General features: G+C 38.6%; 2 protein-coding genes across 2 annotated transcripts; both read left to right on the forward strand.

Moving 5' to 3' along the window:
- Positions 1 to 2,228: 2,228 nt before the first annotated feature.
- Positions 2,229 to 24,360, forward strand: LOC132857247 (uncharacterized). The gene is made up of 6 exons (XM_060887263.1): positions 2,229 to 2,242; positions 7,591 to 7,674; positions 7,794 to 8,123; positions 8,552 to 8,866; positions 22,709 to 22,750; positions 22,908 to 24,360. Exons 2-6 carry the CDS (start codon positions 7,629 to 7,631, stop codon positions 22,979 to 22,981), a joined length of 807 nt encoding a protein of 268 aa, XP_060743246.1. The 5' UTR covers positions 2,229 to 2,242; positions 7,591 to 7,628; the 3' UTR covers positions 22,982 to 24,360.
- LOC132857253 (uncharacterized) lies at positions 17,150 to 21,928 on the forward strand. Its single transcript, XM_060887268.1, has 4 exons — positions 17,150 to 17,383; positions 19,461 to 19,544; positions 19,664 to 19,999; positions 21,119 to 21,928. The coding sequence occupies exons 2-4, from the start codon at positions 19,499 to 19,501 to the stop codon at positions 21,460 to 21,462; spliced, it is 726 nt and encodes a 241-aa protein (XP_060743251.1). The 5' UTR covers positions 17,150 to 17,383; positions 19,461 to 19,498; the 3' UTR covers positions 21,463 to 21,928.
- Positions 24,361 to 26,287: the final 1,927 nt, after the last annotated feature.

The following is a 26,287-nucleotide window of genomic DNA, read 5'->3' on the forward strand; positions in this document are numbered from 1 at the left end:
TCATTGTGCGTTTCCTGAGAGGTGCTAGGCGGTTGAAGCCCCCACGTCCTCTCACCGCTCCCACTTGGGACCTTCACACGGTCCTTGAAGCGCTCAAAGGACCTCCCTTTGAACCGCTGCGGTAAGCTGGCTTTCGGCCCCTAACGCTCAAAACCGCTCTGCTACTTGCTCTAGCATCAGTCAAGCGTGTTGGCGATTTGCAGGCCCTCTCGGTGAGGCCTGCATGCCTTGAGTTTGGGCCCAATGACTCAAAGGTCATTTTAAAACCCTGGCACGGCTACGTACCTAAAGTGCTCTCAACGCCATTTAGAGCGCAGGTAGTTTCTCTCTCGGCTCTGCCTCCATTGTCAGGTGAGCAAGAGCTGAATTTACTCTGCCCAGTGAGGGCTTTGAGGGTATACATTACATTTACAGCATTTGGCAGACGCCCTTATCCAGAGCGACGTACATAAGTGCTTAAATCTCTAACATTGAATACATTAATGCTGGCTCACTAAGTTACATACTTAAGATACCATGAGTTTAAAACATTTGTTCAAAGTTACAATGAAATTGTAAGTGTCAAAGTTTTTTTTTTTTTTTTTTTTAAATAATATGCAAAAGATAAGGAAAGAAGTGCTAGTTGAAGTGTTTCCTGAATAAGTAGGTCTTCAACCGCCGCTTGAAAATAGCCAGTGACTCAGCTGTCCGGACATCTAGGGGAAGTTCATTCCACCACCTTGGTGCCAGTACAGAGAAGAGTCTTGTAGTATACTTGCCTCTTACCCTGAGAGATGGTGGAACCAGTCGAGCAGTGCTGGTAGATCGGAGGGTGCGGGGTGCAGTGCGAGGAGTGATGAGGGCTTTGAGGTAAGAGGGAGCTGGTCCATTTTTGGGTTTGTAGGCCAGCATCAGTGTTTTGAATCTGATGCGTGCAGCTACCGGAAGCCAGTGGAGGGATCGCAGCAGCGGGGTGGTGTGAGAGAACTTTGGCAGGTTGAAAACAAGCCGGGCAGCTGCATTTTGGATCATTTGCAGAGGACGGATTGCGTTCATAGGTAGACTGCCAGCAGTGCATTGCAGTAATCCAGTCTAGAAATGACAAGAGACTGAACAAGTACCTGACCAGCCTGTGTGGACAGAAATGGCCGAATCCTTCTAATGTTGTAAAGAAGAAACCGACATGAGCGAGTCACATTAGCAACATGAGAGAATAAAGGACAGTTGATTGTCCATGGTTACCCCAAGGTTGCGAGCTGTGGCTGAAGGGGAGAGCAGATCGTTGTGCAAGGATATAGCAAGGTCATGACCTGGGGATGAATCACCTGATGATCAGCAGGTCAGTTTTGCTAGAATTGAGCTTTAACTGATGAAAAGTCATCCATGATGAAATTTCTGCCAGACATGCTGAGATCCGGTCAGAAGCTGTGGCATCTGAGGGTGGGAAAGAGAAGATAAGTTGTGTATCATCAGCATAGCAGTGGTAAGAGAACCCATGTGAGGAAATAACTTCCCCAAGAGAGTGAGTATACAGGGAGAAAAGAAGAGGACCAAGTACTGAGCCTTGTGGGACGCCAGTGGAGAGTCTGCGTGGAGCAGATGTCACTCCGCTCCATGTTACCTGATATGAGCGTCCTTCCAGGTAGGAAGCGAACCATTCCCAAGCTGATCCGCAAATCCCAAGACTCCTGAGGGTGGCTAAGAGAGTCTTATGGTTGACCGTATCAAACGCTGCTGAAAGGTCAAGGAGGATAAGGACGGATGAGAGATTGGCTGATCTAGCAGCATGTAGTTTCTCAGAGACATCTAAAAGGGCTGTCTCTGTGGAATGAGCTGCTTTAAAGCCAGACTGGTTGGGGTCTTGGAGGTTGTTCTGTGAGAGATAGACAGACAGTTGATTAAAGACAATGCGTTCAAGAATTTTTGAAAGAAACGAGAGAAGTGATACCGGTCTGTAGTTACTGAATACCTGCTATGGGTCTAACATTTAAGTATTTTTTGATGGTCCTCTTTCTAGAACAAAGAGTGTTAATATTATTAAAGAGTATGAATTTACCATCATGCATTATGCACCGCCTTCAGGTAGCTCATACATCAAATCAAATCAAATTTTATTTTTCACATACACATACATCAGAGTAAAAAGCCAAAAACACATCAGCTCCCTCTTACCTCAAAGCTCTTATCACTCTTCACACTTCACCTCACATCCTCAAACCTACCAGCACTTCTCCACTGGTCCCACCATCTCTCAGGGTAAGAGGTAAGTACACAACTAGTAGGTGGAGGTAGGTATTCCTCTCTGTTCTGGCATCAAGGTGGTGGAATTAACTTCCCCTAGATGTCTGAACAGCTGAGTTACTGGCTGTTGCCAAATTACAGGTGAAATCCTCCTTATGTAATTAAAATGAAAAGCTCCTAAAAAAGTTTTAGGCTGACGGTTTCCTAAGTCTGTGTCCTAGTGAACCAGTGTTTTTTGTTTCATTGATAGAGATTTCAAAGCACTTTTTTCAGTCGCTCTGGATAAGGACGTCTTCTGTGCTGTTAATGTAAAAACACTAACCACGGCTGTTTCTGAAAGGGAACAAACCAGAACTCATTATCCAAATCAATAGCTGAAAACAGCAGTGTGAGTTTGGAACGCTGCCAAAACACTGCTCAGGTCAGCTAGATGTAGTGGAATGCAATCAGTCATTATAGGTTGAATTTCCTCAATAGCTTCCAATGAAAATGTAGTGTTTTTACTGCTGATGTGTAGCGTGATGTTAGTGTAATGAGTCTGTCTGTGTTTTGTCCTGTTTCTTTCTGCTGTCTGCCTTGCTGTTAATTGTTTGCTCCGCCCAATCATTTGTTACCATGGACACTAATTGCACTCTATCTCCCCCCCAGGTGTATTGTCTTAGTCTCTGATTGTCTCTGCGTTGTGATTGGTTCCTGTTTGTTATATGTACTCTGTTTGTTCACTTCCCTGGTGTTGGTCTTTGTTGGATGTTTGTGTCTATGTTCCTGCTTCCTGTTTGCTGTGTTCTGCCCTGTTTTGCCTGCCTGTCTGTTTGCCTGTTTCTTGTTTTGGATGAATAAAAGACTGAACTGCATTTGGATCCTCACTTGCCTTTGTCTCACAGCGACAGTTAGAGTGAGTCTTCATCCAAGAGCCATGTAAGCTGATAACGTATTGAAATGGCTTCTGTAACAATAATACAATATTCATTATATGAGCTATATTTTTGGTTCTAGATGAGCGATTTTAAAATTTGTGCACTCATGAGGACTTTAACTAGACAAAAGTCAATCTTATCACCATTAGCTAGCAAGCTGTGAGCTACTCCAGGGAAATTCTGTGATATGCATCTGCTTTGACCTTACACTTAGACTAGACTGCTGTCCTTGTTCATATTTATCTATGCAACTGTTTTATTCTTCAAAAAAAAATTTGTAAATGAATGTCAAGTATTTAATGCAAATTAATTTAACATTTATGGCATTTGGCAGACTCCCTTATCCTGAGTGACTTACATTTTAATTTAATTTTATACAACTTATCAATTGAGGGTTAAGGGCCTTGCTCAGGGGCCCAGCAGTGGTGGCTTTGTGGTCCTGGGATTTGAACTCACAACCTATATCATAACTAAAAAGGAAAACCAAAAGGTGAGAGAGGCCACGCTTCAACTGATGCCTTCAGAACTTCAATATTTACTCTTTGTCTCATCACAACATCAATTGAGCACCATGAAAAACTAAAAGAATAAAATAAAATTGCAATCAAATTTGTGGTGAAGTGAATTCCATGACATTGTTTGATCAATCACATGGCCTATTAATTACAATTAGAATACCCAAGTAAACATTCAATTATTACACAACATTTGTACCAAACAAACAAAAAACTTTAAAAAGGTAACTGTTATGAATGAAGCACCTGCCTCGTCTCCTGACCGCCACCAGAGGGAACCTTCACCCGAGTTCTAACGACTCCCGAACTACATCTCCCACAAGCCATCGCTCCTGTCATTACTGCACCACCAGCTGATCCCAATCACAGGCGTCCTATAAAACAGGAACTTGAACTTCCCTTCTCTGCGAAGTCTCGATTCGCCTCTGCTATCGGTCTGAGCGTTTGTCTGTCAGTGTGTTCATGGTTTTGACTCTGTTTTGGTTTTTGCTCCCCTTTGTGATTGTCTGCCGCCTGCCCCGACCTTCTGCCTGTATTACCGTTTCTGATTTCTGCCTCACCTTAGATATTGTTATTGCCGATTCTGACCTACGCCTGTCTGTACCTCGAGCTTGTATTAAAAGTGTGCACATGGATCCTCAGTCTCACGACCTGTCATTACAGAAACACAAATATTCAGCATGAAATGTACTATCTGTTCCAGCTACACAATAATCCAACAATAATTTTAATTATTATTAAAATAATTAATTTTTTATTACAGAGACTTTATTGAGTTGCAGCTACAGCTCATACAGATATCTGTTCAAACGTTCTGGTACAGTTACAGATCAGCTCTGTGTTTAAATTAATCTTTTTTGTAATCTTCTGAAACATCTGAAAAGGTCTCTCACTCTCTCTGTCTCTCCCTCCCCTCCCCCTCCATCTCTCTCTCCCCTCCCCCTCCATCTCTCTCTCCCTCCCTCTCTCTCCCTCCCTCTGCCTGTTCTGTATGACGCTCCATTTCCTCTTTTAGAGATTTTACCATCTAGTCTATACTTTAACCGTGTTTCCGGAGAAAGAACAGCAAAATTAAATAAAATGTATTAGTAAATTAAGTGTGTAATAGATGTGTGTGTTGATCGTTCAGTAATTTGTTTTAGTAAAACAATTAGAAAAGTAAAGAAAATGTTTATTTCCTCTTTCTCTTGCCCCACTTCTCTAAAACTGCTCCTCTGTATCATTCTACACCTCTCTGTTTAATGTTGGAGATTCTACTGACAAGGAACTTTACAGAATCTTAAGTGTTCAGACTAAAATAAAGAGAATGTACAAGATTCCCACAGTCAGGATGTTGCTGTAATATGATACTAAACAGATGGCAACAGGACATTTCATTCATACTGAATCACAGGAAATGTTCTTCTGTCTCTGAGGTAGATACAGGGCTCTCAAGTATCACACACTGAGAGTGATTTTTCCCCATTTCAGTCTTTTGTCACACTCTCCCACCACATTTAAAATACGTCACTCTTGCCCGTCTTCAGAACTTGAGAGCCCTGTAAATACATTTGTGTGAGTATGAATAGTTCCAGAAACTCCTTGTTACAGATCTGCAGTGGAAATTTACTCATTTTCTGGTAAAGAACAGTTACCCCAGAACAAAGAGAAAATAAAAGCTAGCTGCAGTCAGTGTTTGTAACACGACACTGTTAACGTCGCTGGACAAAAGAACCTCATCAACTGTGATTTAAATCTTAATATTCAAGGAAATAATGATCTTCTATCTGTAAGGTAAAGCTGAGTTTTAAATTCTTCTCTTTGTTTATCTAAATCTGTGGTCTGTTCTGTCAGTAGTTTAATGTTCTAGACTCTGCTCTGTGTGATAAACACAATCACTGATCCTTTATTCACACTGATGGACCTTTTCTCTAAGAGCAGATCCTTTATTTCAGAGACACGATTACTTATTCAGAGGGAGGATTAATGTTAAGGTGATAAACATCCACCTAATAGTTTGCATCAGGATACTAGTATAACAATTATTATATGCTTTACTTTACAAAGACAACACAACAATGGGTTAGCGTTCATAAAAGGTTCTTAGAAAAAGGATCTATTTGTTTTATTCATGCCTCACAAATATTACCATAAATTACAAATAGTATCATCTTGATTTCAGTTCCTGATAAACATCATGTTTCCTGCTATAAAACTATATACCAACATTTTGCGATGTTGATCCTGGTTTGGTTTATAAATATCAAAGGGTGCATTAGACTAGTTCACAGATGGCAGCTAAGTGCATAAAATTTTACCTAGAAGCTTTAAATTTTTTCATTTGGAGACTTTGTGTAGTTCAACAATCAACGGCTTTTTTGAACGGAGCAGCTCGCTCAACCAAAATGTCATCATCACCTGGACTTCCTGCTACATGACATTAGCTTCCATTAACATCCTCATGCCATTGTGCCTTAGATTTTTCTGCCTTGTGAGTAGCCTACAGTCTCTGCTGTGTAGCCAAGTTGTCTTTGTTTCCACGAAAAGAAAAGTCACCACAACAGGACAGACAGTGAGTTTGTGTTCCTTTTATGGAAAGACATTGGGAATCATTACCATGGATACTATCTGTTTGTTGTCTCGCTTCATGTGCATTAATGTGTATGTGGTGAAAAGTGTGTGTGTGAGAAAGGTGTGTGGTTTCATCCACTATGCTGTTGGCTTTGCGGATGCAGTGTGTGGTGTAAATGTTCATGGTGTAGGTCAACCTCCTCTCTGTATGCTGACTTGTTCATTCTTGCTGATGAGACCCAGACCTTGTTCAGTCACTTGTCATTTCAAGACTGGACTTCTGTAGCTCTCTCTGTCAGGTTTATCTATGAACGCAATTTGTCCTCTACAAATGATCCAAAATGCAGCTGCATGACTTGTTTTCATTCAGCCTAAATTCTCACATATTACCTCACTACTGTGATCCCTCCACTGGCTTCCAATAGCTGCAGGCATCAGATTTAACACAATGATGCTCGCCTACAAAGCCATAAATTAACCAGCTCCCTCTTAGCTCAAAGCCCTCATCACTCCTCACACTGCACCTCACACCCTCAGATCTACTAGCACTCGACTGGTCCCACCATCACTCGGGGTAAGAGGGAGGTTTACAGCAAGACTCTTTTCTATCCTGACACTGAGGTGGTGGAATGAACTTCACCTAGATGTCCGAACAGCCGAGTCACTGATTATCTTCAAACATCTACAGGTGTAATGTAGTGACAGAGCAGGATTTTTAGCTCCTAGCATTATTTAGTGAAGGCTGATTGGATTTAGTTCTCAGCAGCAGTGTGGCAGGACGTCACAATTGCCTCCCAAAAAGGTGTCAAACTATCAAATTTATCAAACATGTGAGATTCACTTTAATTTATAAAATTGAATGAAAACCTTATGAATATATTATGTGTAATTACTGTGTATTTTTCCTGTACAAGCCTTAAACAAAACCAAATGGTCACCGCAAAAATAGGAATAAAAAGTTATTAACTCCATTATAATAGCTGTCAATAAATATGTGGTGATCAGTAATAGGCTTAATGCTAAATAATAAAAAACATTTATCAGTAACAAAGTAAGACATTATTACATTTTACTTTAGTGTAAAGATTTTTAGAAGTCATGTACACACACCACTTCCACCAGCAGGGGGCAGAGTGAGCCATGACTGATGTCACACTACTACAAACACGGTCATCATTATAACACTGATGTACAATTATTAATGTACATCCAAACCATCTGAATGGACAGATTACAAAAAATGAAAGTAATTTTCAGGCAAAATAAAGCAGTTATTAAAGAAGTTACACAAACTCTCTCCCTCAGCAGTTTTATTAAGATCTGTGTGTGACATCAGTCAGCTGTTCTGTCACTTTTATTTATAACGTGTCTCTGTTTGTTTGTTTCAGAAAATCTGCCAACACTCCACAAGAGTCTTCCAGACATCATGTCCCTCCTTTATATTTCCATCTTATGGGTCTGTGCCTGTGTGGGTGAGTGACCAGGTTCTACAACACCAACAAGACAGAAGTGTCCTTCTATTGAATCAAATATCACAACAATGTTTTGTCAAATGTTACAAATCCTGTAGATTGTAATGTTTCTCCCACAGACAGTGTAGAATCTCTGGTTACTGTATCAGCTCCAGTGGGTTCCACAGTCATCCTGCCGTGTAAACTGACTGAAGACTTCAAACAAACATCAGTTATTAGGTGGAAGATCAATAATAAGCTTGTGTTTGAGAGAAACAGTGATGGTCCATATTCAAGTTCAGGACATAAAGGACGTGTGGATGTTCCTGTGGACGAGCTGCGTAAAGGAAACTGTTCCCTGGAGTTGAAGAACGTCAGATTTACTGATGACCAAACCTTTATAATGGAATATGTGGACACTAACACTAAGGAAGTGAAAGAAATTAACAGAGTTTATCTCTCAGTCTATGGTGAGTAAAGTGTTCAGTGTAAAATATTGACTAATTATAGAAGTCACAGTGTCTCAGATAACAGAGCTGGAAATAAGGAACAATAACAACATCTATTATAGAGAGGAATCAATACTTTATTTAGAGTTAACAGATGATGTGTTAGAAAAATACACAAATACAGACATAAATAAGACACAGACAATATTTTATTTGTAGAAAGTTTGTCAGAAAGGTTCAGAGGTCATCAGGGTGAGATTAGAGATGTTCATCAGGACTGAGATCCTGCAGCAACAATTAAAACACTTTTACTTTCATGTGGACAAGAACAAGTGATCAGATATGAAGCTCACAGGACAACAAAAACAATCAGTTTCTATAAAAGAAATAAAAATATAAAGTTCCTAACATCAGATCATTTCCTAAAAGGTTTTTCTGTGTCTCTGAAGCTCTTCAGATATCAGCTCCAGTGGGTTCCACAGTTGTCCTGCCGTGTGATTGGAGTCATCTGTCCTTCAAAACACCTCACGTTAAGTGGTTTATCGATTCTGAGACTGTGTTTGAGCGAAAGGGTAAAGAGATAAATCAGAGTGAAAGATATGAGGGTCGTGTGGACGTTCCTGAGGACGAGCTGCTTAAAGGAAACTGTTCCCTGGTGATGAAGAACATCAGTGTTAGTGATACAAGAATCTACAGCAGCTCCATGTTAATTACAGACACACAGGAATCTGTCTTGGTCCAGAAGGTTAAACTGTCAGTTGTTGGTAAGTGGATTAATCTCAGACGATACTGAGTACGACACATATCAGTACACAAAGTTTAAAATGTCTGGAAAGTTACTGAGTGACTTGAGCAGCATGTTTCCTGTAGATGTCAGTGTTTTTCAGTCCTGGTTGAGAGAGAACTACACAGTTTAATGTTCCCACAGATCATTCTAAAGCTTTTCATGGCTGTGTTAGACTGAGTGAGGAGAACACACACCTCCTGTCCTGTATTTCACTACTGTTTCAGCACACACTCAGTCACTTCCTCTCAATAATCAACACTCAATCCTCATCTAAGAGCCTTGTGATCTGATAAAGTACTGAAATGGTTCTTAACCAATAACTCTGATCTGACATTGATAAAATATCTTCACTTTCCATTTCCAGTTGATTAAAACATTATAAATGTAGAATAAATGAAAGTGATCCAGTGTTTGTGATCCTTTCACTCTGAACAGGGTTTCATGGAAAAAGCAGTACATTAGGATGGAAAAAGGAACCTGGTTAGATTTTAATGACATGACAAGGGGGTGTGTCTAAAGTACAGGGCTTTTCTTAATCTGGTGTGAGCTCCAGTTCTAAACATCTCTTATTGTTCCTGGATAAACTTTAATAAAACACTTCATATTATTATAGCAGCACAACACTGATTATTATTTAAGGATCAGTGATGACATCATCTGCATGTATGGCTGAAAAACACTGAACAATATCAGTAAATGTAGTCTGATGTTTGATAGATTTTCTTCCAGGACACGTTTTCCTCAGCGCTGTACTGATATCTCTGTGTGGTTTAATGTGTGTTTTAGACCACAGTGTTAATGACAGAGGATCTTTATCTGAGGATTCAGACTCACACCAGACTGGAGGGAACAACTGGATTATTATATGTGTTGTGATCGTAATCTTCATCATCATCGTTTGTGTGTCTGTGTACTAAAGCAGGGTGAAAAGGTAAAACTGTAAAACTTAAAATTGTAGGTTTAATGTCTGAAAGAATCAGAGAGAATTTTTGTGGTAATTGTGTTTAACGTGTCTAAATTTATTGTCTAATATTATAATTGAAATATTTATCTTATGTTTCTGAAAACAGAAAATCATCACCTATCATCAGGTCTCAGACGCACAGGTACGAAAACATAAAAAAAAATGTAATTAAATTTTAACCACTTTTTTTGTTAAACAAAAGACATCATTGAATTTTGGTTGTATTCGGGTGGGGAGTTTACAGAAACATGGCAACCCTCCCTACTTTGGGTCATTGTCATTTTAAAGGTACATTAGACAAGATCAGAAACTTTGGTCAGAAGAAGCCTCAAAGTTTTTTTTATTAAACTTTATATTTCTGGTCATACTGTGGTACTTAAGTTTCTTGAGGCACTTGCTGCTTCATCATCTGAATCTGAATCTCTCTACAGAATGAAAATGTTCATTGTGACACTGAGCTGCATGACACTGAGCTGCATGACACTGAGCTGCATAACATAAGGGCCAGAAAATCCCCTATGAAAAACAAAGAATCAGATCTGGACAGTGTGTCGTACACAGCAGTCGACACACAACCACAGAGTTAATGACCAACACAAGGTGGCACTTTATTTATTTCTTCTTGTTTCTTTTTTATATCTCTTTTCTTGAGAGATGAACTTTGGCATTTTTTACATGGTATAAAGTTCACCATCTTCTCCTCTCCTTTCCTCTCTCAGATGATCTGCTCTGATCTCATCATGGATTTCAGATCATCTTAAACTTCATCCCTGAGCCACTGAGCTGATGTTCATCTCTGGAGCTTCATCACCATGTCAGGATCTTCTGATTTACTGCAGAACTCTCAGATCACACATCATGGACCATCAGTTACTCTTCTATCTAACCTGATTTGGTCTTGGTCATGTGATGTTACACTAAATAATGAACTGTGAACAGCAGGAATTTTTACACTTATTATTTGTTGTTTATTTTGATGCGGTTTGTTGTGTTTACATTGCAGCAGTAAACACAGTATGTACAATGGCTGAAGTCATGTGTAGGAACTTTATAGCTGAGGAGGAACCTGGGTTCAGTTCCTCAGTAGTATAAATTAATATAATGTACTGCTACTGAAGTTTTATTACAGGGGAGTTTCTTTTTACTAAATATTTACTTTTTAAGAATATAATAAGAAATAATTGTGTGCAAGAGTGTGTCTGTGTGTACTGCATAGGAGATATGTGCTAGTGGCTAACAGATTCATAAGATGAAGCTTTTATTTTTGTCACATCTACATTACAGCACAGGGAAATTATTTCTTCGTATATATTATTTTGTCCCATAAATTTGTTTGAGGTCAGCCAATATCATGGCATTCCCTATGTGGCGGTGTGTGTTATTAAGGGTTCTAGAACAATTACTAAAATACAAATTAGATAGATATTAGTTTTGACTACGCCACTTTGGGAATTTCACCCAAAGAATTAGAGGGGGACACCTACAACTGGCATACACAAGTTCGTATCACCAATTAAAGTCAGAGACATAGGTAACAATACACAATTCTCTTTGACATCTTCATTAAAATAATATTAAAATAAATAAAGAAGAATTCTTCAACCAAACAAGCTACAGATCTCTTTCTTGAACAAGTTGAGGAACAGGGACTAGAGCTTACCAATACAGGAAGCAGATAAATCAGACCACACTCATTATAGGTGAATCACTGTACTTCACTGGGTACACCCACATGCACACACACACACACACACAATGAGTGAGATGGTCACTGCACACTTGTGAGGAAATACCACCACCAAAAACCAGTCCTTCACCCCTGGTGCTCAGGCCCTACCAAGAAAAAGACGGCACATCAGCTACAGTCACCTAAGAGACTGAGTCAACTCAAAAAAAACAAGTAAATAATTAAATTCACAACCAATAAATAGTTGCTACAATAAAATCAATTTCCACAAAATACAAGTTAAAATGTAAAAGAAAAAAAGAAAATAGACTTTGTCAAATTATATAGATCAAAACTAAATCAAATACAATTGAAAAGAAAGGAAATTAAATAAGAAATCCAAAATCCAATTAACCATTCAAACCCCAGAAGCAATCGAAACCGAATGCAACTAAAGAATCAAATCAAAATTGTAAATAAATACTTCAAAAGTAAAAAGAACAAAACCATAAAAACAGCCACAAAAGAAGGAAAATAAACAAAAGGTGAACTTGAACACAGGTTTGGAAACCGGTATGGAAACAGGTCTGGAAACCGATTTAGGACCACATTTGGAAACAGGACAGCACTGCAGCCACACACAAACACGGAGAACGCCGACTGGAAAAATTACGGGCCGTCACAACACCTATAAACAAAGCGAGACTATTACTCTTAGATATATTCTCCCATTCTAATGCGTGTGTGTGCATAAATACCTACCAATCGCAGATATTAACGTTCTATAGAGAGCCAACGGAATCTTTTACCGCAAAAGCCGGTACAAAACAGTGATCCAGCACTGTGTCAGGTTCTCACAGCTACTTCAATATCTATGCCCAATTTATGTGACGATACTAAACAGACATTGCATCGCAACTCGTGGGGTCAAGGCAGAAGTGCTCTTCAAACAAATCGCCGTCTCTAAAACACATTAAAACAGTTCACCTCTTGTCATCAAACACATACAATAACCAAGAAAACAACCAACAGCACGTTCCCCTTACCGTCTCAAGCACTCATCCAGTTCCGGGAAGTGACAGAAGCGCGTTAGCGACGCGGCCAGTAACCAAGTGACGCATCCCAGGTAAACGTGCATGCTCTTGTTTTTATAGCTCCGTGGAGCTACCAATAAGCTAATGCTGCACCTGCACGTAATCAAAATCACTCCTCCTGCCACACCTAGACAAACTACTTATAGAGAGATGCCTCACTGCCACAGACTACTGAATCATTCTGGCAGACCAACACCACTTTAAGGCGTTTTACAGGAGCAGGTCAGGAAACTGCCACAAAAATAACTTGGCCACTGTTCTGATGGAGAAATGGCTCTAAATCCCTCTGACTACTGTGCAGGACTTGTATCAGTCATTCACTGTTGTGAATTAGACTTGTTTTTTTAGACTTCTTGTGCACTCTTCCATGTGTGTTTGAATCCTTTCCATAAGATGAGTTATGTAAGTTTTCTATTGTATAGTTTACTTGAATCTGATGGGTTGTATACTTGTCATTAGTAGGTTTACAGATACTATGTTTGACGTTGTATGACTTCCAGCTTTATTATTATTATTATTATTATTATTATTATTATTTGTGAGCCTGATTTCTCTGTTGTATTGTTTGTAGTAACCAGAACACCATCTTTACCATCCTGTGTATCCTAAGCATTCCGCTTATCCTGTGAAACCTGTGTACTGTGCATCCAGTTTTATTGTCAACAAGAATAAATGTGTTTAACAAGACACACCACCAAGTTCTACATGTCCACTGAACCTTGGATACTTTTAATATCTGTTATCCAACATTCACAACAGGAACTGATGCTGTTTTGGCCTGCAGGCGTTTGAAATGTGTTTATTTTACAGTGAAAAACGTATTTAAGAAATACTTGATGGGAGTAAAATCAGTCATATGGTTTTTAATATATTGATTTATATGAAGCCCCATTAAATGTAGAATTTATATGTAAATATTTACAGTAAACACAATATTTATTATTTTATCTATAAGAAATATTCGTACATTGACAAAGATACACTCCTTAATTTTACTTCTTCAGTGTAAATTGAACAGTAAATTCAAGGAAATGTGTTTATTCGTTAACATGAATGAAACAGATCCTCACTCACTCATCTTCTACCGCTTATCCGAACTACCTCGGGTCACAGGGAGCCTGTGCCTATCTCTGGCGTCATCGGGCATCAAGGCAGGATACACCCTGGACAGAGTGCCAACCCATCGCATGGCACACACACTCTCATTCACTCACACACTCACACACTACGGACAATTTTCCAGAGATGCCAATCAACCTACCATGCATGTCTTTGGACCGGGGGAGGAAACCGGTGTACCCGGAGGAAACCCCCGAGGCACGGGGAGAACATGCAAACTCCACACACACACAAGGCGGAGGCGGGAATCGAACCCCAACCCTAGAGGTGTGAGGCGAACGTGCTAACCACTAAGCCACCGTGACCCCCTGAAACAGATCCTGGATTATGAAAATAAATCAGCAGCAATAGTCTGAGCGTATGAGGCATCGGGCCGTGTCTACAACATTATAAATCAGTGGGACGAGGTTGGTTCACAAAGCTTGCAGTTATGAATGTCAGGTTCTGGAAGAGTAAAAAGGGGTAACTCACCTGCCCCTCTGACCAACACCTGCTATGGGTCAAACATTCAAGTATTTTTTGAAGGTCCTCTTTCTAGAACAAAGAGTGTTAATATTATTAAAGTTAAGAGTATTAATTTACCATCATGCATTATGCACTGCCTTCAGGTAGCTCATACATCAAATCAAATCAAATTTTATTTTTCACATACACATATCAGAGTATCACATACACATACATCAGAGTAAAAAGCCAAAAACACATCAGCTCCCTCTTACCTCAAAGCTCTTATCACTCCTCACACTTCACCTCACTCCCTCAAATCTACCAGGACTTCTCCACTGGTCCCACCATCTCTGTGTAAGAGGTAGGTACACACTTAGTAGGTGGAGGTAGGTATTCTTCTCTGTTCTGGCATCAAGGTGGTGGAATTAACTTCCCATAGATGTCTGAACAGCTGAGTTACTGGCTGTTGCCAAATTACAGGTGAAATCCTACATCTTATGTAATTAAAATAAAAAGCTCCGTAAAAAGTTTTAGGCTGACGGTTTCCTAAGTCTGTGTCCTAGTGAACCAGTGTTTTTTGTTTCATTGATAGAGATTTCAAAGCACTTTTTTCAGTCGCTCTGGATAAGGACGTCTTCTGTGCTGTTAATGTAGAAACACTAACCACGGCTGTCTCTGAAAGGGAACAAACCAGAACTCATTATCCACATCAATAGCTGAAAACAGCAGTGTGAGTTTGGAACGCTGTCAAAACACTGCTCAGGTCAGCTAGACGTAGTGGAATGCAATCAATATATGTATTAGTTACATGATAATAAACTGTAACTCCAGAGAGATTTTTGTGCACTTCCTGCTACAGGAGATGAGGAGCTGCAGGTTTTAACTACAACGTCTTGCTTGAAATCAGTCATTATAGGTTGAATTTCCTCAATAGCTTCCAATGAAAATGTAGTGTTTTTACTGCTGATGTGTAGCGTGATGTTAGTGTAATGAGTCTGTCTGTGTTTTGTCCTGTTTCTTTCTGCTGTCTGCCTTGCTGTTAATTGTTTGCTCCGCCCAATCATTTGTTACCATGGACACTAATTGCACTCTATCTCCCCCCCCAGGTGTATTGTCTTACACCTGATATAGTCTCTGATTGTCTCTGTGTTGTGATTGGTTCTCTGTTTGTTCACTTTCCCTGGTGTTGGTCTTTGTTGGATGTTTGTGTCTATGTTCCTGCTTCCTGTTTGCTGTGTTCTGCCCTGTTTTGCCTGCCCGTCTGTTTGCCTGTTTCTTGTTTTGGATGAATAAAAGACTGAACTGCATTTGGATCCTCACTCGCCTTTGTCTCACAGCGACAGTTAGAGTGAGTCTTCATCCAAGAGCCATGTAAGCTGATAACGTATTGAAATGGCTTCTGTAACAATAATAAAATATTCGTAGCTATATTTTTTGGTTCTAGATGAGCGATCTTAAAATTTGTGCACTCGTGAGGACTTTAACTAGACAAAAGTCAATCTTCTCACCATTAGCTAGCAAGCTGTGAGCTACTCCAGGGAAATTCTGTGATATACATGCATCTGCTTTGACCTTACACTAGACTAGACTGCTGTCCTTGTTTATATTTATCTATGCAACTGTTTTATTCTTTAAAAAAAAAATTGTAAATGAAGGTCAAGTATTTAATGCAAATTAATTTAACATTTATGGCATTTGGCAGACTCCCTTATCCTGAGTGACTTAGATTTTATTTAAATTTTATACAACTTATCAATTGAGGGTTAAGGGCCTTGCTCAGGGGCCCAGCAGTGGTGGCTTTGTGGTCCTGGGATTTGAACTCACAACTTATCATAACTAAAAAGGTAACCAAAAGGTGAGAGAGGCCACGCTTCAACTGATGCCTTCAGAACTTCAATATTTACTCTTTGTCTCATCACAACATCAACTGAGCACCATGAAAAACTAAAAGAATAAAATAAAATTGCAATCAAATTTGTGGTGAAGTGAATTCCATGACATTGTTTGATCAATCACATGGCCTATTAATTACAATTAGAATACCCAAGTAAACATTCAATTATTACACAACATTTGTACCAAACAAACAAAAAACTTTAAAAAGGTAACACAAATATTCAGCATGAAATGTACTATCTGTTCCAGCTACACAATAATCCAACAATAATTTTAATTATTAAAATAATTAAATCTTTATTAGAGACTTTATTGAGTTGCAGCTACAGGTCATACAGATCTGTTCAAACGTTCTGGTACAGTTACAGATCAGCTCTGTGTTTAAATTAATCTTTTTTGTAATCTTCTGAAACATCTGAAAAGGTCTCTCACTCTCTCTGTCTCTCCCTCCCCTCCCCCTCCATCTCTCTCTCCCCTCCCCCTCCATCTCTCTCTCCCTCCCTCTCTCTCCCTCCCTCTGCCTGTTCTGTATGACGCTCCATTTCCTCTTTTAGAGATTTTACCATCTAGTCTGTACTTTAACCGTGTTTCTGGAAAGAACAGCAAAATTAAATAAAATGTATTAGTAAATTAAGTGTGTAATAGATGTGTGTTGATCGTTCAGTAATTTGTTTTAGTAAAACAATTAGAAAAGTAAAGAAAATGTTTATTTCCTCTTTCTCTTGCCCCACTTCTCTAAAACTGCCCCTCTGTATCATTCTACACCTCCCTGTTTAATGTTGGAGATTCTACTGACAAGAAACTTTACAGAATCTTAAGTGTTCAGACTAAAATAAAGAGAATGTACAAGATTCCCACAGTCAGGATGTTGCTGTAATATGACACTAAACAGATGGCAACAGGACATTTCATTCATACTGAATCACAGGAAATGTTCTTCTGTCTCTGAGGTAGATACACAGCTCTCAAGTATCACACACTGAGAGTGATTTTTCCCCATTTCAGTCTTTTGTCACACTCTCCCACCACATTTAAAATACGTCACTCTTGCCCGTCTTCAGAACTTGAGAGCCCTGTAAATACATTTGTGTGAGTATGAATAGTTCTAGAAACTCCTTGTTACAGATCTGCAGTGGAAATTTACTCATTTTCTGGTAAAGAACAGTTACCCCAGAACAAAGAGAAAATAAAAGCTAGCTGCAGTCAGTGTTTGTAACACGACACTGTTAACGTCGCTGGACAAAAGAACCTCATCAACTGTGATTTAAATCTTAATATTCAAGGAAATAATGATCTTCTATCTGTAAGGTAAAGCTGAGTTTTAAATTCTTCTCTTTGTTTATCTAAATCTGTGGTCTGTTCTGTCAGTAGTTTAATGTTCTAGACTCTGCTCTGTGTGATAAACACAATCACTGATCCTTTATTCACACTGATGGACCTTTTCTCTAAGAGCAGATCCTTTATTTCAGAGACACGATTACTTATTCAGAGGGAGGATTAATGTTAAGGTGATAAACATCCACCTAATAGTTTGCATCAGGATACTAGTATAACAATTATTATATGCTTTACTTTACAAAGACAACACAACAATGGGTTAGCGTTCATAAAAGGTTCTTAGAAAAAGGATCTATTTGTTTTATTCATTCCTCACAAATATTACCATAAATTACAAATAGTATCATTTTGATTTCAGTTCCTATAAAATACGGGGCATGACCCACTTTACCCTCATGCATTTCTTTCATTGTCTGATAAACATCATGTTTCCTGCTAAAAACTGTGTACCAACATTTTGCGATGTTGATCCTGGTTTGGTTTATAAACCTCAAAGGGTGCATTAGACTAGTTCACAGATGGCAGCTAAGTGCATAAAATTTTACCTAGAAGCTTTAAATTTATTCATATGGAGACTTTGTGTAGTTCAACAATCAACGGCTTTTTTGAACTGAGCAGCTCGCTCAACCAAAATGTCATCATCACCTGGACTTCCTGCTACGTGACATTAGCCTCCATTAACATCTGCCTTGTGAGTAGCCTACAGTCTCTGCTGTGTAGCTAAGTTGTCTTTGTTTCCACCAAAAGCCAAGAGTGTGTGTGTGTGTGTGAGAAGGGTGTGTGGTTTTGTCCACTATGCTGTTGGCTTTGTGGATGCAGTGTGTGGTGTAAATGTTCATGGTGTAGGTCAACCTCCTCTCTGTATGCTGACTTGTTCATTCTTGCTGATGAGACCCAGACCTTGTTCAGTCACTTGTCATTTCAAGACTGGACTTCTGTAGCTCTCTCTGTCAGGTTTATCTATGAACGCAATTTGTCCTCTACAAATGATCCAAAATGCAGCTGGATGACTTGTTTTCATTCAGCCTAAATTCTCACATATTACCTCACTACTGTGATCCCTCCACTGGCTTCCAATAGCTGCAGGCATCAGATTTAACACAATGATGTTTACCTACAAAGCCAAAAATGGACCAGCTCCCTCTTAGCTCAAAGCCCTCATCACTCCTCACACTGCACCTCACACCCTCAGATCTACTAGCACTCGACTGGTCCCACCATCACTCAGGGTAAGAGGGAGGTTTACAGCAAGACTCTTTTCTATCCTGACACTGAGGTGGTGGATTGAACTTCACCTAGATGTCCGAACAGCTGAGTCACTGATTATCTTCAAACATCTACAGGTGTAATGTAGTGATAGAGCAGGATTTTTAGCTCCTAGCATTATTTAGTAAAGGCTGATTGGATTTAGTTCTCAGCAGCAGTGTGGCAGGACGTCACAATTGCCTAACAAAAAGGTGTCAAACTATCAAATTTATCAAACATGTGAGATTCACTTTAATTTATAAAATTGAATGAAAACCTTATAAATGTATTATGTGTAATTACTGTGTATTTTTACTGTACAAGCCTTAAACAAAACCAAATGGTCACCGCAAAAATAGAAATGAATGAATAAAAAGTTATTAACTCCATTATAATAGCTGTCAATAAATATGTGGTGATCAGTAATAGGCTTAATGCTAAATAAAAAAAACATTTATCAGTAACAAAGTAAGACATTACATTTTACTTAGTGTAAAGATTTTTAGAAGTCATGTACAGACACCACTTCCACCAGCAGGGGGCAGAGTGAGCCATGACTGATGTCACACTACTACAAACACGGTCATCATTATAACACTGATGTACAATTATTAATGTACATCCAAACCATCTGAATGGACAGATTACAAAAAATGAAAGTAATTTTTCAGGCAAAATAAAGCAGTTATTAAAGAAGTTACACAAACTCTCTCCCTCAGCAGTTTTATTAAGATCTGTGTGTGACATCAGTCAGCTGTTCTGTCACTTTTATTTATAACGTGTCTCTGTTTGTTTGTTTCAGAAAATCTGCCAACACTCCACAAGAGTCTTCCAGACATCATGTCCCTCCTTTATATTTCCATCTTATGGGTCTGTGCCTGTGTGGGTGAGTGACCAGGTTCTACAACACCAACAAGACAGAAGTGTCCTTCTATTGAATCAAATATCACAACAATGTTTTGTCAAATGTTACAAATCCTGTAGATTGTAATGTTTCTCCCACAGACAGTGCAGAATCTCTGGTTACTGTATCAGCTCCAGTGGGTTCCACAGTCATCCTGCCGTGTAACCTGACTGAAGAGTTCAAACAATCATCAGTTATTAAGTGGTACATCAATAATGACTTTGTGTTTGAGAGAAGCGGTGATGGTCCATATTCAGGTGAAGGATATAAAGGACGTGTGGATGTTCCTTTGGACGAGCTGCGTAAAGGAAACTGTTCCCTGGTGTTGAAGAACGTCAAATTTACTGATGGCGGTTTATACAAAACCTTTACAATGGTACATGTGGACACTAACACTGAAATGAAAGAAATTAACAGCGTTAAGCTCTCAGTCGATGGTGAGTAAAGTGTTCAGTGTAAAATATTGCCTAATTATAGAAGTCACAGTGTCTCAGATAACAGAGCTGGAAATAAGGAACAATAACAACATCTATTATAGAGAGGAATCAATACTTTATTTAGTGTTAACAGATGATGTGTTAGAAAAATACACAAATACAGACATAAATAAGACACAGACAATATTTTATTTGTAGAAAGTTTGTCAGAAAGGTTCAGAGGTCATCTGGGTGAGATTAGAGATGTTCATCAGGACTGAGATCCTGCAGCAACAATTAAAAAACTTTTACTTTCATGTGGACAAGAACAAGTGATCAGATATGAAGCTCACAGGACAACAAAAACAATCAGTTTCTATAAAAGAGATAAAAATATAAAGTTCCTAATGTAACCGGTCATGTTCGGTTCTGACCGGTGCTCGTGTTCTCTGCCTGGAATGACTAGTCTTTACAATTTTGCTGCAGCAGTACTGGAGAGTTTATTGTCACCAACACTCAACAATTCTGGATGGAATACAGAAAGAAACAAAATAAACGTGGCTGCTTGCTCAGCTTTACCAGCTGCACAAATCAAATTGCAGCCATTAACTCACTAGCATCACTAAGCCTAGCCAATGCACATGCTTATTTGCTCGCTGTACTTATTGAATAAGACGCTTAATCCTCCCCATCCATCCATCCATCCATCCATCCATCCATCCACAAATCACCTTACATATCACATATTACATTAATAACACTTAACAATAATATATGAACATGTTATGGGTGAAATTCAAATGTGTAAAACTCAATTTTGCAAGTAATCCCGGGAGCCGCACCGCTAACAGTTATCTCTCCTCAGTATGCACAAAGTAAACTGAGGAGCAGCGCGCACTTCCCGAATGACGTCATGACATAGCACAGCTTAATCGCAAAAGAAAACACTTCCTCCAAAATAGAACTAATTAATTTAAACATGACATAAAACATATTAAACAAATTAAAACAAATAAAACAATTAGGAAGGATTTTTAGTGAAATGCATATATTTACATTGTAAATATACATACATGAAAATTAACATCAGTCACACTAACATCAGATCATTTCCTTAAAGGTTTTTCTGTGTCTCTGAAGCTCTTCAGATATCAGCTCCAGTGGGTTCCAAAGCTGTCCTGCCGTGTAATTGGAGTCATCTGTCCATCAAAACTCCTCACGTTCAGTGGTTTATCGATACTGAGACTGTGTTTGAGCGAAAGGGTAAAGATTCATATCCAGGTGAAGGATATGAGGGTCGTGTGGACGTTCCTGAGGACGAGCTGCTTAAAGGAAACTGTTCCCTGGTGATGAAGAACATCAGTGTTAGTGATACAAGAATCTACAGCAGCTCCATGTTAATTACGTACACACAGGAATCTGTCTTGGTCCAGAAGGTTAAACTGTCAGTTGTTGGTAAGTGGATTAATCTCAGACGATACTGAGTACGACACATATCAGTACACAAAGTTTAAAATGTCTGGAAAGTTACTGAGTGACTTGAGCAGCATGTTTCCTGTAGATGTCAGTGTTTTTCAGTCCTGGTTGAGAGAGAACTACACAGTTTAATGTTCCCACAGATCATTCTAAAGCTTTTCATGGCTGTGTTAGACTGAGTGAGGAGAACACACACCTCCTGTCCTGTATTTCACTACTGTTTCAGCACACACTCAGTCACTTCCTCTCAATAATCAACACTCAATCCTCATCTAAGAGCCTTGTGATCTGATAAAGTACTGAAATGGTTCTTAACCAATAACTCTGATCTGACATTGATAAAATATCTTCACTTTCTATTTCCAGTTGATTAAAACATTATAAATGTAGAATAAATGAAAGTGATCCAGTGTTTGTGATCCTTTCACTCTGAACAAATCTTTAATCTTTATATTATTTTTTATATTAACCTTTTGTTCTATGTTTATGACAATGTCAATTATAAAAAGCGCTATACAAATAAACTTGAATTGAATTGAGGGTTTCATGAAAAAAGCAGTACATTAGGATGGAAAAGGAAATTAGTTAGATTTTAATGACATCAAGTCAAGTCAAGAAGCGTAATTGTCATTACATCCATATATAACTGTTGCAGTACACAGTGAAATGAGACAACATTTCTCCAGGATCAGGGTGCTACATAAAACAAAGACAGAGCTAATGACTTAAGTAAGTAGTCCTAGCCACATAAAGTGCATCTGTGCAACCTGGTGTACACCGTGTAAGACAAAAGACAAAAAGACAATGTAGGACAGAAGACAGTGCAGGACAAAAAATACAAGACATTACACAAAAGAAAATACACAAAAGAGGCACCAAACAGTGTAAATACTGTATGTTCAATATTGTGTGTGCAGAAATACTGGAATGAACACATTAGTATTATAGCAGCAGTTACATGAGGTAATGTAAAGTATTGCGCAAAACAGCAATCAACTGAAATGTGAGACATCATGTGTAAAAAGCATGTAAACAGTTTGATAGATATATATTGTAAGAGTGTGTATATGGTGTAGGTCTGCGCAGTCCATTCAGATTTGTTAATATATGGATTATATGTTGCTTCACTAAATGTTGTATTTACACATTTTACATAATACTTTATATTTGTGGTCATGAAGTAAATGTTTATATCTGTAGAGAAGTGAAGAAGTGAACGTGTCTAAAATTCTTCTTTTAATTTTTCCTCCAAAGCAAAACCCCAAAAAAAGGAAGACGTAAAACCAGCTCCCTCAGGTGAGGAAATATCTATACCAATTTAAATTAATTAGAAATCCTGAGGATCGTCATTTATCTTTGACTTTTTTCAGATAAAAGGTTTATCATGTTTTTACCCAGACTTATTAAGATTTTCTATAATAATATTAAGAATAAATAATGTGTCTGTTTCCAGGTGAAGCAGGAATAAATTGCCCTCAGCCTCTGATCCTCATCATGTTCCTCATGTTTTTACTTTTCTCACGCTGAGGAAACTTCAGTGTGATCACGAGTACAGAACCTTCTGTGAGCCGAGAGATTTGCCTTATAAAGTACAGAATCTATTTTACAAAGAGAAAAGCAACAAGGATCATTTCAATGTTCTTCAACTGTGAGGAGAACATTTCAGTTTGATGCCCAGAATAAGCTGTGATGCTGATGTAATCCACCCGCCAGCAATGGTGAAAGATGCGCTGCATGTTTTTGGCAGCTGCTCAACTTAATCCATCTTCGCAAATCTGTCTAAATACATGTCTGAACTGTTTCATTGCTTTAGGTTTGCAGCATGTGTTCTATGAACTGGGACTGTTTCATCGCAGTGTGACTGTTATGGATTCGGGTCGATAAGGACGCGATACTGTGGAATCTATACTGATGGACTGCACCCTCACAGGACTGTAACTACAGTTTGTTTCTTCAACGTTAGGATTACCTCAATTGGGAACTTTGGTACTTCTACATTTGGTTATGTACTGTTTGGGATATATACCGTATGTGTAAATGTGTATCTATTTTCTGTTGTTACTGTGATTGTTGAATAGCATCTGTTATTGTTCAGTGGGTAAATTGTGCTCAATGAAAAAAATGTTTCTCTTTGTTAAATGTGAACAGAAAAAGAAAGTTGCAGAAATTTGCAATACAGTTTAAAAGTAAAAAGAAAGAGTTTTAATACATTATTCACTCAGGTTAATTTCTGTGTTGGTGCCTTTATTCAAGCAGTTATACTAAATAAGATTAGATTTCATATAAGTGCAGACACACTATTCTTAAACATTTTTTTTTTTTGGTGTGAGACCCCGAACTCGGGACTGCAGACATTAAATTATTTATAAATTGTTATTTTAAGTGTTTGGTGATCTCAGACCCAGTAGATATTTTCCTCCTTTTCTTTAATGTGAATCCAACATATGGGTTACACTGAAACACCACAAGATCAGCAGACCAGAAAGATTCAGCATTACTGAGAACGTGATACACGATTTACCAATTTTTTTTACATTATAATTTTTACTGAAGATGAGATTCATTGTTTGATTTCACTGATTGTCTCTGAGACTCTCAGCCTTCCTTCACTGACCCAAAGACACTCCTTATTTTTACTGCTTTACTGTAAACTACAGTAAAGTTCATCTGTAACTGTGGAACTGAACCTGAATTATGATAAGATGTGATAAGTGATAAAAGTACTCTGATCATATGAGTTAGTGTGTTTTAACTTGGGCAGAGGCACAGACAAACCAAACCAAAAGAAAAACAGATTTCAGCTTTTATTTCCTGACGTTTACGTGTAGATGTAAACCAAATGTGACCACTGAAGATTCAGGAGACCAGGAATGTTCTGAAGGAATAGAAACAGTCGTCATTTTGTACTGATGTGTACGTGCAAAGTACTCACAGATAAGAGAAAAGTGTCAAATCAAGAATGAGGATAAAAACAATATGACCTAAAAAAACAGACACATTATGAGTGAGTGAATGATCAGGATTAAGGAAAAACCTCTGTGCTATTCAGGCATCTACATCTCTACACATAAGGACAGGACATACTTAAGGAGAGGACATATGAATATCATATTAAATGTAGGCTTTAGGCCTGACAGGAGTCAATGTAAAAGTTTCTTCTACCTGAGATTGTTTCAGAAACACAAATACAGCAACAGTGAATCGTGACATAAGCTAACAGGAGGACGGCAAAGAAAACCTTCAAACACAGTACAATCCTTTTCTTTGCACAATGGTCCATGCAGACTGGTCAGTGCTGATGTTGTGTCTTGTAGTGTTTTGTTTTGTCTGCACTGACTTTTGTCTCACACTGTTTACACCAGGTTACACAGATACACTTCATGTGTCTAGGACTAACTTATTCTCAGTCCTTAGCTCTGTGTTGTTCTATGTAGCTCCATGGTCCTGTAGATCGTTGTCCTATTTCACTGTGTACTGTGTCAGATATTTATGGATCAAATGACTATAAAAGCTTGTGTAAAATGTAAATAAAGACAATCACACTCTTGCAAATCATTTAAATGTTATGTTTGATTGGAAGTCATAAAGACGACAAATCAAATGTTGACTTTGTTTTAGTGATTTAAGTTGGGGGAAAAAAGACTGGATAAATTGTGTACTGCTAAATAAAACTTGTGATCTCACAAATAATTAGGTTAATTGGCAACAGATCAATAACATGATTGAGTATAAAAAGATCATGTCAGAGTCTCAGAGTCTTTCAGAAGTAAAGATGTTAAGGGACTCTGTGGAAAATTGCATGGGCATATACTGTAGTTCATTCCCACTTTGGAGATTTCAGCATCTAATGAACACAATCCACAAAGCACAAAGCCGAGTATGAGACCGCATGGTGGTGATCTGTGGTCCCTCAGGTGGCACTGTGTTAAACTCAGAAGTATACTGTAGTGAAAATCACTGCATGGGCTCAGGAACACAAAACCAGTAAACCCAATCTGATGCTGCATCCACAAGTTAAAACAAGTTAAAACTTTACCCTGAAAATGTAGCAGATTACTGCTCTATTTCTCCATCTCATTTTTTACTAAAGTTGATTGGCAGTGGCCAAGTACATGGGTGGTGCTTATAGTATATTACGGTTAGCCGGAAGGAACAAATTCCTACCGTATTATATCCCTTCCAGTTTATTTGGCACTTATGCTTGTGGCGTGGACATCACATGGATGGTGGAGTTGGCCCAGGTGTGGAAGATAAACAGTGAAACTTTTGGCTAAAGAGGCAGACAACTGTACGTTTCCCTCTGTAGAACACCGTTGGTCTGCTTATTTGTACTTTGTTTTCTTAGCGGTCTTTCCTCGTGTGGCTGTGAACACGTGAGCTTAATAGCTCCGAATCAACATTCAAAGTATCTTCCTGGTTAGAAAGTAAGCCTTCTAAATATTTGTTATGAATATCTTTGTCTTCTCCTTTTGTATTTAGTTTTGTAGTTGATAAATGTAATTGTTCTATCTTCAGTTATTTGTTAAGCCAGACTGAGTGGCCGTCTTTACAGTGGTGAAGTTTCCCTCATTTATCACGTAAAGACTTGTCTACTGTTCGTAATTATCTACACATCTAAGATTAGTAGGTTATTATTATTATTAGGGCCTGAGCACCGAATGGTGCGAAGCCCTATTGTTTTTCCTCGGGAGTATTGGCCAATTGGGGTCCCTTAACATGCTCGAAAACTCTTGAAATTTGGCACACACATCAGAATCGTGCGACACTAGGATTGGACAAAGGATGGAATACGGGCGTGGCAGGGGGGCTCTGTAGCGCCCCCTGTAATGCAAA

Source organism: Tachysurus vachellii, chromosome 14 (assembly GCF_030014155.1).
Source record: "Tachysurus vachellii isolate PV-2020 chromosome 14, HZAU_Pvac_v1, whole genome shotgun sequence".
Classification (NCBI taxonomy): Eukaryota; Metazoa; Chordata; class Actinopteri; order Siluriformes; family Bagridae; genus Tachysurus; species Tachysurus vachellii.

Coding starts and splice junctions, on each gene's coding strand:
- LOC132857253 (XM_060887268.1), top strand. CDS start 19,499: ATGTCCCTCCTTTATATTTCCATCTTATGGGTCTGTGCCTGTGTGG. Junction 19,545..19,663: donor ATGGGTCTGTGCCTGTGTGG/GTGAGTGACCAG, acceptor TTTCTCCCACAG/ACAGTGCAGAATCTCTGGTT. Junction 20,000..21,118: donor CGTTAAGCTCTCAGTCGATG/GTGAGTAAAGTG, acceptor GTGTCTCTGAAG/CTCTTCAGATATCAGCTCCA.
- LOC132857247 (XM_060887263.1), top strand. CDS start 7,629: ATGTCCCTCCTTTATATTTCCATCTTATGGGTCTGTGCCTGTGTGG. Junction 8,124..8,551: donor AGTTTATCTCTCAGTCTATG/GTGAGTAAAGTG, acceptor GTGTCTCTGAAG/CTCTTCAGATATCAGCTCCA. Junction 8,867..22,708: donor GGTTAAACTGTCAGTTGTTG/GTAAGTGGATTA, acceptor TTTCCTCCAAAG/CAAAACCCCAAAAAAAGGAA.